Raw genomic sequence first — 12,823 nt, forward strand, 5'->3', positions numbered from 1 at the left:
GTATTTGACTCTCTTTTGATCCGATCAAATAATATAGATCGGATGCCATAATTTTCGATTCGAATCAGATCGGATATAGTAGGTTTTTGGGTTAGCGGATAATTTTGCCCACCCATAAATAGAACAGGAAATAGAACAGAAGAATAAAAGCCCACGATAACATTCAACTGGGGAAAATGTAAATGCATTGGTGAATCAGAAAGCTAAGACTAAATTTGACCATCTGCTCTCGAGTTTTATCAGCAAAAGATAGGACCAATGATTTGAGTGCTTCCAAATGTCTTTTCATAGAAAAGAACAGGGTACATATGTAGACCACCAAACACGAAGCGCCAGTTTAGCTTTGATCATCTTTTGATTGAATGCCAATGGAAACATTAAAAAAAAAAAAAAAAACCTTAATAGATGGCTTTCATCATCTTCTTTACAATTTTGAGCAATAAAGAATAAGACATGAACAAACCACTTTAGAGGTGCCAGTTTAGCTTCAATATTATTTCTGGCTCTCTAACTATTTCAGATCAAATGTCAAATGGCACAAGACAGAAAATGTGGCAGCTTTGGGCATCACTTTTTGATCCAAACAATGACCGTCAGACTATCTTCTAAATAAATTTCCACTGCCCCTTACTTACCTCTTTACCATCCCCCCTTTCAACCCCCAAAAGACGCGAGAGAGGGAGAGAGAGAAGCACATGCTGCGCACAATCTTTCACAGCCATTCTTAGAGGAGGATGCACAACTACCTAGCAGCAACTTATAATTTACGGAAAGTAGTTCACCTTCACAAGCGTTAGAAAGCAAACTAGTTCAAACTTGCCAATGCGTTGACCAGGAATCATGGTAGTGGAATCATGGCATGGTTAAACGCTACGTCCACTTCTTCGTGATATTCATGCTGTTGGGGTATTCCTGCTTTTCACTGGTTTCCTTTTTCCATTAGCTGGCTGTTGATCAATGAGCAAAAGTTAGGAAATGATCCTCTTCCATCTTTTTCTTTTTCCTTCAAACAACTTCACTTCCCTCTTTGATCAGCAACCGTCAAAGATTGGACCTGGATAAATTTGAAGTGTTGATGGAGCTTATTCTCATACAAATGCAACAGATTCGTTCATAGGATAAATTACGATAGCTATGCTTAAATTAAAGTGCAGAAATTAAATCAAAACTTTTTTATTAATCTAAGTGCTGAAAGTTGAAACTTGTTTACATGGTTTCTCTCTCTCGCTTTTTTTCTCTGTGTCTCTCTCTCAGACACACTCATTGAAACTGCACAAGCCAGAGATATTGATTCTAAATCAGACTAATTTCGATACTAAGATTCAAAGCCACCTGTTCAAGATGCAAATCTAAAGAACACAGTTACATTGTAAATGCTTAAGATTTTCTGGTAATACATCCTTTTATCTGGTAATAATTCCTTTCATCAAGTCTAAAATGCCTTCATCATTTCATCCACCCCCAGAAACTTTCAGCATCTTTTTGCAAAATCAGTGACGTGAAATTAAGAATCCATGAAAAATCTCAAAGCAAATCAGTACTGAAGATTACACACACATAAATACTATTTGCCAGAACCATTTAACAGGGTTCATCTTCATGAATTAAAGAATATATTCGAACTTCAACACGTTGAAATTTTTTCGTTTTGGCTTCTTTATGTGTGTGAAGGTGTCAAAAGAAGATGGCTAATGGTCAGCTCTGAAGTAGAACTAGTTCACATAGTTTAGAGCATACAATGAGACCATGTTAAACAAAAGCTCTGGCGAAAAGCGGAGATAAGCACGAGCAAACTCATACATCTAGATGGTACAAAATAGAAAAAGGAAAACTGAAATTAAGATTCTTGTGTTTCAAGCTGGCATTAACCAATGTACAGGTATTGCATTGCCTATGCTGCAATACATAAAAGAAAGTCTCTGTCATTCAGCTAGTTGATTTAAGAAAAGAAACCAAGTTTGCATTGCCTTTGCTGCAATACATAAAAGAAATTGAAAAATATACCTGTCATTTGTGCTTGTGCTCAGCTGGTTTTAAGGATCATACACATCTGAAACTAATTTGAAGAAAATTTCAGAATTTGGGATGATATATTTCTCTTCCATCTTTTTTTTTTTTCTTTTTTGTATTTTTTCCCTTCTTGAAACATCTTCTCTTCCCTCTTTGATAAGCAACCAACAAATATTGGACCTGGATAAATCTGAAGTGTTGATGCAGCGTACTCTAAAAAATGCAGCAGAATCGCTCCTAGGATGAATCACAATAGATGTGCTTAAATTAAAGTGCAGAAATTAAATCAAAATGCTGTATACATGATTTGTGAAAAAGCTGAAAATGGCCATCATCTCTCTTGCTCTCTCCCCCACACACCCGCACACACACACACTCATTGAAACTGCACAAGCCAAAGATATTGATACAAAATCAGACTGATATTGATATATTCAAGCCACCTGTTGAAGATGCAACTTTACCAACTAATCGCAAATGGGAAGCAAGAATGCATACCAAGTCAGATGAAGAACATAATAACAGTATAAAAACTTAAAGAGTTTCCTGTAATACATCTTTTCATCAAGTTTGAATTTCCTCCACCCCGAGAAACCTTCAGCACATTTTTGCTAAATCAGTGAGATAGGAAAACAAGAATCCATGAAATATCTGTTCAAGCAAATTATTACTGAAGAGTAAGCACACAGAAAATAGTACTTATTAGAACCATCTAACAGGGTTCATCTTCAAGAAAAAAACAATGACATAAGCAGGAACAAACGCATATGTCTAGACGGTGAAAAATAGAAAAAAGAAAGAAAAACTGAAAAAAAAATTCCTCATGTTTGCAAGCTGTCACTAACCATATACACATATTCCAGACAAAAGGTCACAAGAGCACACAGCATTCTTTGCATTTAAGAAAAAAACGATAAAAGGAAAAAAGGAGGTCTCAGGGCATACAGCTATTTGCTTCAAGAAAAGAAAGCTAGTCTGCATTACTTAAGCTGATATGTATAAAATAAATAAAAATGTGTGTGTACCTGACATTTATGCTTGTGCTCAGCCGGTTTTAAGGATCATACCAATCTGTAGCCATATTGAAGAAGATTTTAGAAATTGGGATGATTATTTTATACATTAACAAACATTAAAACAAAAAAAGGGAACGGGGAGAACACATCACAAGAATATCTTATAGATAGTTTTGATTCCATAAATGCATGACTATTCAAACAAAAGAATTGCAAACCGCCAGAAATTGCTTTGTGTAATATGAATGATTATATCATTGAACTGATTCAACATACGCAATTAGTACTGTGGAAGTAGGTCTAACCTAATGAGTGGAATTCTTCTCTGCTTTGACTCTCTGCCAATTGAAGAAGATGCATCAATGGTTCACCATTGCAAAATGTGATGAGAGGAAATAGGACTCTCTTTCTGAGTTGTCATTAAGAATAAAAGTAACCATCCCAATTTTTCATTTCGTTAGTATTAACGATCTTTAAGCCCTTATTTCCCAAATCTATCTGTTCTTGCAGAATTTGCTCCACAGAATTTACAACAGACTGGCTACACCTTATCACCTTGATCAAGCCAAGAGTGACACTTTCCCCTAAACAAGAAGGGACCTCTTTCAGCCTATAACAATTATCCAAAACCAATTTCTCAAGATAGGAAAAATTACCAGAAGAGGCTGTCCACCAGCGAATGTCCAACTCTGACAATTTCAAGAATCGAAGGTTACAGAAATCCCCTTCTTCCATTTCCCATTTTTCCCCCAGAAAGGAATCACGGTATAATTTAAGCACTACAAGGTTGGGTAGCTTTCCAATTGCTGAAATTTTACTCCATGGCTGACAATTATCTGAGAGAGTCAACTTTTTCAAATTCAATGGGAATTCAAACTCATATCTGTCAAACCTTCTTATCTTAAGTGACTCTAGTCGACTCAAGTAGTTCAACACGAGAATCCCACCGTGATTTCCAACAGATGTTATTGTTAGCTTACGGATGCTCGGTAACTTTGACAATATCTTTTGCAAGTTTTGAGGAGGGGCCTCAATTGCAAGGGTTAAGGTGTCTAAATGTTTCAAATCAGGGGAGCCTTCAAGACCGTCGATGGGAAATATGAAACCACCTCCAAACTCTGATGTGACAAGATGCCTCAATGTTTTAATGTTCCAGATAGTGTTTGGTAACAAATAACGTCTAGGGTTTCCTTCCACTGCAAAAGTTTCTAACCTTGAGAGGCTAGCTATTGCAGATGGGATATTCCCCAAAAAATTTCTAATTCTCAGGTACCTCAAGTGAACAAGGAATACTACTTCCCTTGGAAACGATAAAGTCGGATAAGAACAATTCTGCAAATCCAACACTCTAAGAAGTTTACACAATAGGAATTTGTATGAACTCTCTTCCAGCAGTGTAGGTCTATCTCCAAAGAAGAGCAAACAATGCAAATTGGGAAAAGACAGCCCCTCAATCCTAGTCACATGGTTTATATGTGGGATGCTGGGGTGAATAGACAGTCGGTGGGGGTTACATGGTCGAGTACATGTTGAAAAGTCATCCTCATGTAAAATCTGTAGAAAACTTTCTTCTTTAGCTTTCGCCACACAAAACTCATGTATCAAATCATGGATCCGGCAAGCTTTGATCCCACCTAAAGATCTATGTTGGGTAGCCATAACTAAACTTCTCCCAATCAAATCCATCAAATACTCATCTGCCACATCCTCTAAACTCTTTCCTTCGATCTCTTGCACAAACCCTTCAGAGATCCAAAGCCATAACATCTTTCGGACGGGAATGTCTTGGTCTTCTTTAAATGCACTGAAGTAAAGAAGGCATGGCTTCAAATAATCCGGTAAATAATTGTAACTCTGCTCAAGTGTCTTCATGCAATGTTCATTGTCAACATAAATGCTGGAAGTTAGACGTCTTACAATTTCTTCCCAGCAATCTTGCTCAGTAGTAGCAAGAATTCCAGCAACAAGAACAACTGTCAGAGGTAGGCCTTTACAGTACTTTGCTACATGCATTACAACTTTACCTAATACTGGAGGACAATCTTCTTTGGCAAATAGCTTTTTCTGCAGCAATTCACAACTCTCATCTTCTGTAAGTGGGCGAAGATGGTGAGGCTCACTACCAGGTTTAATTTGCCAACACAATTTCTGAAATCTGCTGGTTAAGAGAATCCTGCTTCCATTGCAATCATCTGGTAGTGAGTGTTTCAACAAATCCCACCCCATAATGTCCCAAACATCATCCAAAATGATGAGATACCTATTTCTCTTCAACAATTTGTATACCTTCTCAGCCATATCATCTTCATTCATCTCAAGATACTGGACAGAACTTCCACAATTGATACTACACAAAATCTGAGCCAACAAACTATGCTTGGTATAAACTTGAGAAAAACAACACCAAGCTCGAATGTGGAAGTGGTACTCTACCGAAAGATGACTGTAAACTTTATTGGCTAGTGTTGTCTTACCAAGCCCAGACATGCCCACAATGGCAACAATATCCTGCTGCAAAGGTCCACTCACAAGTCTATCAATTATACTTTCTACCTCATCATTGAGACCCACCAGAACTTCATTGGATATTGGAGCAGTAACTTGTGATGGCATGTTAATAGTAGTCTTGGTAACTCTCTGGATTTCACTATCAAATCTAATGCTATCATAGATCTCTTTGGCCTCAATCTTCATAAGTTGGATATCTCCAGCAATAGCATCCAAACGTTTATCACCAAGTAGTGCAGAGTCAATTTCTAATTCTGCACTGTATGCAACATTCATGACACGACTCCAGAAAGCTTGGAGTTTTTCATCTCCATTGCGCTTCTCCACAATATTTCCTAGGAAAGATCTTAAGAATAAAAGATCCTTTAGGATTGTGTTGATTTGATCATTTGGAAAAGCAATTGAATCAGCTGTTGAACTCAGTAGTTCCTTGAGAGCTTCTAGAAGACGATCAAGAGAGCCCAGCTCGTTAGTCTTAGGGAAACTAAGTGGTGATGATGACGATGTTTCTGGATAAACGTGTGCAGATTTTGCAATGATCAACTTGAGCACTTCGAGCAAATCAGAAAGTGCCGGATCTATGTCCCTGTGCAAGCCTTCTTTCTTTTCATTCACAAAAAGGGAGAAACTCACAATACCTGCATCAGAGACCACAGCTCCAATGAGATCCTTCATCTCATCATTTAGCTCATCGAACTTCTCCTGCCGTAGGCTTAGAAGGATACTCAGGAATCTTACTCCCTCGAGGAGTTTTAGCATTTGATCCTTCATTATTACCAGGAAACTGGTATAACATTCTGATATGTTTCCCATGATACTTCGCAGGAGATAATCAATAAATTCAGCCACTAGAAGCCTATTCTCGTTCAGAGCTAAAGTGCAGGATGATCTTGATAACTTGGAAGCTTCCAGGACATGGGTATAAATCTTTCGTACTTGGGGATCAACCGTCTTGTGTATTAATTGAGAAATTTCAAATTCCATTTCGTTGCATATTCCTCTATTGTTTCTTCGAAACCAAAATGTAGAAGCCAGGCTTGCAGCATTGACAGCCACAACTTCAACGTGAACCAACAGATCTATCAGTGGCTGACCCTCAACGCCTTGTATTGTTGCAAAGCGAACGAAACTTTTCAAGAACACTAGCTTCTCTTGAAGGTTTTCCATTACAGCTTCCAGAACTTCATCAAATATGAAGGACTCTCTGTAGCGAAGAAGCGCCACCAGATTCACTGAAATGGAATCAATGAAATCCATAACTAGTTGTGGATCTCCCAGCGAGTAGTAAAGCAACATGATGTCCAATTCCTTGATGTCTGTTTCAAAAAACTGCCTCATGCTTTCTTCGAGATCATATCTAACGGCATTAAAATCTAATGCACCAGACTGAATATATCTAGAAAGAGCAGAGTCAAGTCCATCTGTTATCCCCCTAACAAGATGGTCCAGATCTTGAAACTTGAGCGAAATACTGTTAAGTCTCAAAATTTCAGACTTGGCATCACCTTCGTCCTCCTTATCACATTCCAAACACGCACCCTGCTTGCACCTTCTCCTCTTACACTTTCTAATATACAGATCAAAGGTCTCCAATAGACGTATCCCCATCTTTAGATCATTCGTAGGAGACCGGTGCTTCACATAATCTAAAGCACAATCCCAGCAAATAGTTCTTTTGCTGGAGGAGTTGTTCATCATGGTACCTGCTTTTCACTCGGCTATCAGATTTTCTGTCTTTAGTAGCTATTGATGTTCAAAATCTACAACTTTCGTATGATCTAATAAAGTCTCTCTATTTTTTATTTTTTCCGTATGTATTTTTGAAAATGTCAGTCACATATTTGTTAAATGAATTTTTTCATCCTTCACTTTAAAAATAATAACTTTGCGTCCCTGGAAAAATTAAATTAATAAAATTTTGATCCCAACTTAAGTTTTTACTCATCCTTGATCATGAATCTATCACGTGACCCATATATGATCACTTTTTTAGGGTTAAAAAAGTTTAAACTCCATTTATAGTCAAACAAACACCTAGTCCATATTTATTTTTGCTCCCCAAAAAAATAGGATGCAATCCAAATCATATTCATTTTGTCACCTAAAAAGTGAGATTTGACCAAATTCGTACTCATTTTGCTATTAAAAAAGTGGGATATAACATTTTTGGTACATAAAAAATGATTGTATGTAGATCAGATGGTGACTTCAGGCTAAAAAATGTTTGGAAAATTATGCTGGACCAAATTTCACTAACTTAAATTTATAAGGAATGTCAAGTTAACATTTTAAAGTTAAAGGGCAAAAAATCATTTGACAAAATATGAGAAACTTTTTGAACAATTTTTCCTTGTGCCAAAACTTTTGCCTAAGTTATTAGTGATTTTCTTTCCTCTATTTTTTGGTGGAAAAACAGAGTAAATTTGAACGAGCAATTCGAAATGTAATGTAATTTCAGATGGGCAGATCGCCATTAGCAGCAGATCAGAAAACTTGAAATTACGAAAAAAAAAAATTATGAAAGAAAATCAATCTGTAGCACTACAATATTGAATCAAATCCAAATATGCGCAGCACCAAAACGAATAAAACAAGAAACATCACTCAGAAGAAAATGGTGACTAGAGATTAAAATCCAACCAGGCTGGTCTAAGTTTAGAGATTTCCAATCCTAAGCTAAATGGCTAAAACCAAAAGGGTTCACTTTCCATGATCCATGGCTATCATTTTTATGTTATTATTATTTGTATTTTGTTCAGATTAGGCAAATTGCGATTAGCAATGGATTAGCAATTTATTTGAGAACAAAAAAGCTAAACCATGGAAGCTCTTTTACCTTTTTATTAGTTTTGAGATGATTATAGTTTCAATAACCACAAGGAAAGTATCAAACAACCAAGAAACTGACACAATAAGTAAAAACCCAAACATGCATAAGGTATCAAACAATAAGAAACTGATTTTGATCTGCAACTCTTTCTTTCATTCCCTTGTTTTATAATTTTCCTTCAACATACAGAATATATAAACAGCAGAGGAAATGGAATAATTAATCAACTTATTCTTCCTTTTTTTTTTCTTTTTCAATTTCCTTGAATTCAAAAATACCTATTGTTGATCAGCTCTATTTCAAGAAGCTCCAGCAAACGTCAGGCGCCTCCCTAACAAACCGCCTCTTAGTCCACTCTTGTAGTCAAATATCAGCAAATTTATCACAATAAATGCAAAACTTTGGTGGGATTTCTTTAAGAATATACTACAATGCAAGCAGATTTGTGACAGTCACTACTGAATATCTGAGACGAGATACTTCACTGACAATAGCAGCCCTTCACTTTCTTGCCCACAAAACAAAGGTTTGTTCTAAAGAATATGCTTTTCACTTTTCTTGCCCACAATAATATGCTGCCGCTTGTTTTTCCAGATAAACAATGGTTTTATCTATATACATATCGTATTGGGTAAGTGTCGCAAAACGCCATCTCATTCACATGAGAAATGGTGCCGTAGTAAATAAAAAATTGTGACCACAGTTTCCCAGCAACTTCAGTTGTGGCAAATGAAGACAACTTACTGGGATATCTCATCGAGGAATCACTCTATCGAGGAGAAAGTTATCATATTTGTCCCTCATTTTTATTGGTAGCTCTGTACCAATGTGGGGCTAATCTTTATCTTTTTTTTTTTTTTTGACAACTTTGACAGGAATATGAGAAAATCTATGGGTTGCGGAAACACAGCCAATTTTCTAGGCTAAAATTGGGATAACTGTAAAAATATTATATAAATGACAAAGCTAACAGTAAATTAGACCATATGCACCAGGTTTCTTCATAGAGCCAATCCTTTAGGCGCTTCCAAATGTCTTCAAAGCTGAAGGTGCCATTCTTTGGAAAGAATAGAGAGTACAAATGCAGACTTCATCAATGGCATTGGTTTGGTGATCATCTGTAGTGCTTCAAAAATGGCATTAATTTGGTGATCATCGGTAGTGCATGATCCCAATACCGGGTTAATGGCTAATTGTTAAACATGAAGGACCAAATGAACAAGTGATTTTGATGTTCATAACAATACCAATATCTCTGGCCTTCTCACTGTCTCAGACCAAAATCAACATAAGGAGTCATAAGATGAAAATGTGGAAGTTTTTTGCACCAAATTTCCTTGTTTCCCATCTTAATTCATTGAGTACACTTGAAGCCACCATTACCCGTCCAACCACCATAAAAGGGTCCAAAAATAAAATCAAACAAATAGAGGGAGAGAGTGGCTCTGTGCAAGTGCTACCAGCTTCAAGGAACGTAAGATCCACTCCCAGACGTGATAATGATGGTGTCGTGATTGAAGCCAGCTCCACTTCCATACATGATCTGTAATAGCAAATCTGTGGAAGCAACAAAGAAGCCTTACTGCCTTACTTCTTTTAGCCTTACAGGATACTTGAATTCATATTACTTTATTAAGCATCAAATGAGAAGGCTGTAGCCTTAAATCTTTTAGCATCTTATGCCTTTCCCTCTCCCCCCCTTCACTTCCTTTCTGTAATAGGTTGCTTACTTTCCTTTAAGCACACGCACGGTGTGACAGTGTGTGAATTGTCATTAAATGGGTAGTTTTGTAACGAACTAGTTATATCTTTTTGCACCCACAATGGTGTAGAGTTACTGAATTTGGTATTGTTTTGATGTTGCAGGAAAAAGAAGAGGTTTTGATCAAGAACGGCTAAGGAAGGAAACGAATTGAAGTTGGCGAGGCCAACTCCGGCGCCGATTTTATCATTGGTCTTGGTCTGACGGAGTGAGGAGCTGAAGTCCGAAGGAACTCCGGCACCAGTCTTTGCGCCAGTGTTATCGCCGGTCTTCATTGAGTTTTGACGAGCGCTTCTGTTTTAAAACTGAAGGAAACCTAATCAAAGGGAGATTCACTTGTAACTTCTAGAGGCTATATATAGGAGTTATTGAGGGTGTTTAAGGGGGAAGAAAAACATTAGCAAGGAATGCACATTCTTCCATCTTCTCTCATAGTTTATCTTGGAGATCAAGATCAAGTGTGAGAGAAGTAAATCAAGAAGCGCAAGCGAGAGAGTTGGCGACGAGCACTGAGGAGCCTCAATTTTTCTCCTTTGTATTACTTCTTGAATTGGTGGTTTAATTTCTTCATTATATCAGACTAAATTTATTCTAGGGCTAGGGTTCTTATGAAAGAGAATTGATTAATTCTTTCAATCAAAGTTCTTGTCTTTTGATATGATTTATCTATCTCGCTCTTATTTGCATGTTTATACTTGATCACCATGAAAATTACTTAGTATTGAATTGAGAAAAAAGGTACAACCGTGCGCTGGGTAGATAAATGCACTTGGCCCAATCACCAGAGTAGAGTAGGTTAGAATTTGTGTGATGCACTTATATCACCAAGGCTCTTAAGAGATTTAATTGAACATTTATGGTTGAGAGAGAGGCATAGAATTTGATGAGGCACACTTTATTAGATGTATCGAAACATAATCTAAAATACAATTTTATTAGACATTCCTAACTTGACAAGAAAAATAATTAAGGAATCAATTCAACCTCTGGATTAAAACCTGAACCCTAGACTTGCCGAACTATTGTTCCCTCATTTCTTATTAATTTAATCAAATTAATTTCTAGTTGTTTCGTGATAATCTAAAATCTCTTCCCGTTCGCACTTTTATGAGAATAATTAAAGTAAAAAAATTTGATTTGTCCTTGTGGTTCGACTTTGGAATACTCCAGGTAAATTATTATTATGATCGACCCTGTGTATTTGCAGAAAAACATCGATCAAGTTTTTGGCGCCGTTGTCGAAAACGGAGCTTAATTCTCTTGCTTTAGTTATTCATCTCTTTGTTTTCTATCTATACTTTTATCTAGTCTCTTTTCTTTCTCGTACTTCGCTTTATCTTTAATCCTCTTGTCCGGGAATTTGGTGTATGACCCACTCACAAAAAGGTGATTTGGTGCACGATCCTAAGATAGAGAAAACTGCAAAGTATCTTAGGAAAAAAACTTGTTTGCAAAGACAAGCAGGACACCTACAATCACCTAGAATCAACATTGGACTGGAATTAGTAGAGTCAAAAGTTCAGACGAAGAAACAATGGCAAAAGAGAACCAAGGCAACAACAACAATAAGAACATTCGGCAAATCATGCTACCAGTAGCTCCATGTACTGGATTTCGTCTAAAGGATATTCAGTGTCTTGTCATAGCAGCATCCCTACACTGTATCAGGCTAAGTGATAGGGCCAGAAACTATGAGCTGAAGACTATGCACTTCAACATGTTACTTGGCTTTTACAGTCTAGTTAATGAGGATCTGCTCACTTTCATTCGGGAGTTTTATTCTATAGTGTAGACTTTTCCGCTTAATGGCCTATCAGAGATGAATTAAGGATGAGATGCTTCCTATATTGCCTTAGGGATGGGCAAAGTCATAGCTATTGAACTTACCAGAGGGATCATTGGCAATATGAGAAGATGTGTATAACATCTTCATGACCAAATATTACTCACTGTAAAATACTATAGATTTGCAAGATAAGATATGCACGTTCTCTCAAATGGAGGGAGAGCCTATTCATGAGGTCTGGGAAAGATTCAAACTGCTACTTGCTCAATGCTCTCATCACTAGTACCTTTTGGCATTGCAATTACAATTCTTTTATGATGGGTTGACGTTCGCTATCCAAAACATGCTGGATTTTGTAGCAGGAGGATACATTAGGGACAAAACTTTGAAAGAGCTGGTTGGAATTTATGAGTTTTTGTCTGGTAACTCTCAATAAAAAGTAATATGGGGTAAGAGAGCAAGTATACATGAAGTGTCCATGCAAAAAGACTTGGGATCATAAGTGGCAGAACTGAGTAGGCAGATACAGCAAATGCAAACCTTGCTTACCCATGAATCTCAATGATCGGAACTCTATGCTAATTGTAATACATGTGCACACTCCACTACAAGTTGTTATAACAAAGAGGCTTCTACTATGATGGAGGATGTGAACTTTTTTGGAGCTTATGCAGGAGGTCAACGGATGCAACAAAGGAATGATCCTTTCTCAAATACTTACAATCCAAGATGGCAAAATCATCCTAATTTTTCGTGGAAAAAGCAAGGGAGCAAGCCTTTGCGGTCACTAGAGTTCCGAAATCAAACTCTAAAATCACAATATCCTTCCCAAGCTGTTCAAGAAAGAAATCGAGTATGGAGGATATGATGCTTCAATATATGCTGAAGATAGACCAAATAGTCCAGTCCCA

At 37.1% G+C, this 12,823-nt stretch overlaps 1 protein-coding gene across 3 annotated transcripts; it reads right to left on the reverse strand.

Moving 5' to 3' along the window:
• Positions 1-383: 383 nt before the first annotated feature.
• LOC113701476 (putative late blight resistance protein homolog R1A-3) lies at positions 384-8,889 on the reverse strand. Of its 3 annotated transcripts, XM_027222157.2 has the most exons (6): positions 8,643-8,889; positions 3,683-7,237; positions 3,332-3,610; positions 3,036-3,081; positions 2,005-2,247; positions 384-1,054 (listed from the first exon to the last, which is right to left on the reverse strand). In XM_027222157.2, the coding sequence occupies exons 2-3, from the start codon at positions 7,230-7,232 to the stop codon at positions 3,447-3,449; spliced, it is 3,714 nt and encodes a 1,237-aa protein (XP_027077958.1). In that variant the 5' UTR covers positions 7,233-7,237; positions 8,643-8,889; the 3' UTR covers positions 384-1,054; positions 2,005-2,247; positions 3,036-3,081; positions 3,332-3,446. The 3 variants fall into 3 exon arrangements, with proteins under 3 accessions (XP_027077958.1, XP_027077956.1, XP_071914549.1); XM_027222155.2 differs by having other exon boundaries at positions 3,332-7,237; positions 8,643-8,886; XM_072058448.1 differs by lacking the exon at positions 2,005-2,247 and having other exon boundaries at positions 3,332-7,237; positions 8,643-8,886.
• Between the last annotated feature and the right edge of the window lie 3,934 nt (positions 8,890-12,823).

Source organism: Coffea arabica, chromosome 7e (assembly GCF_036785885.1).
Source record: "Coffea arabica cultivar ET-39 chromosome 7e, Coffea Arabica ET-39 HiFi, whole genome shotgun sequence".
Taxonomy (NCBI): domain Eukaryota; kingdom Viridiplantae; phylum Streptophyta; class Magnoliopsida; order Gentianales; family Rubiaceae; genus Coffea; species Coffea arabica.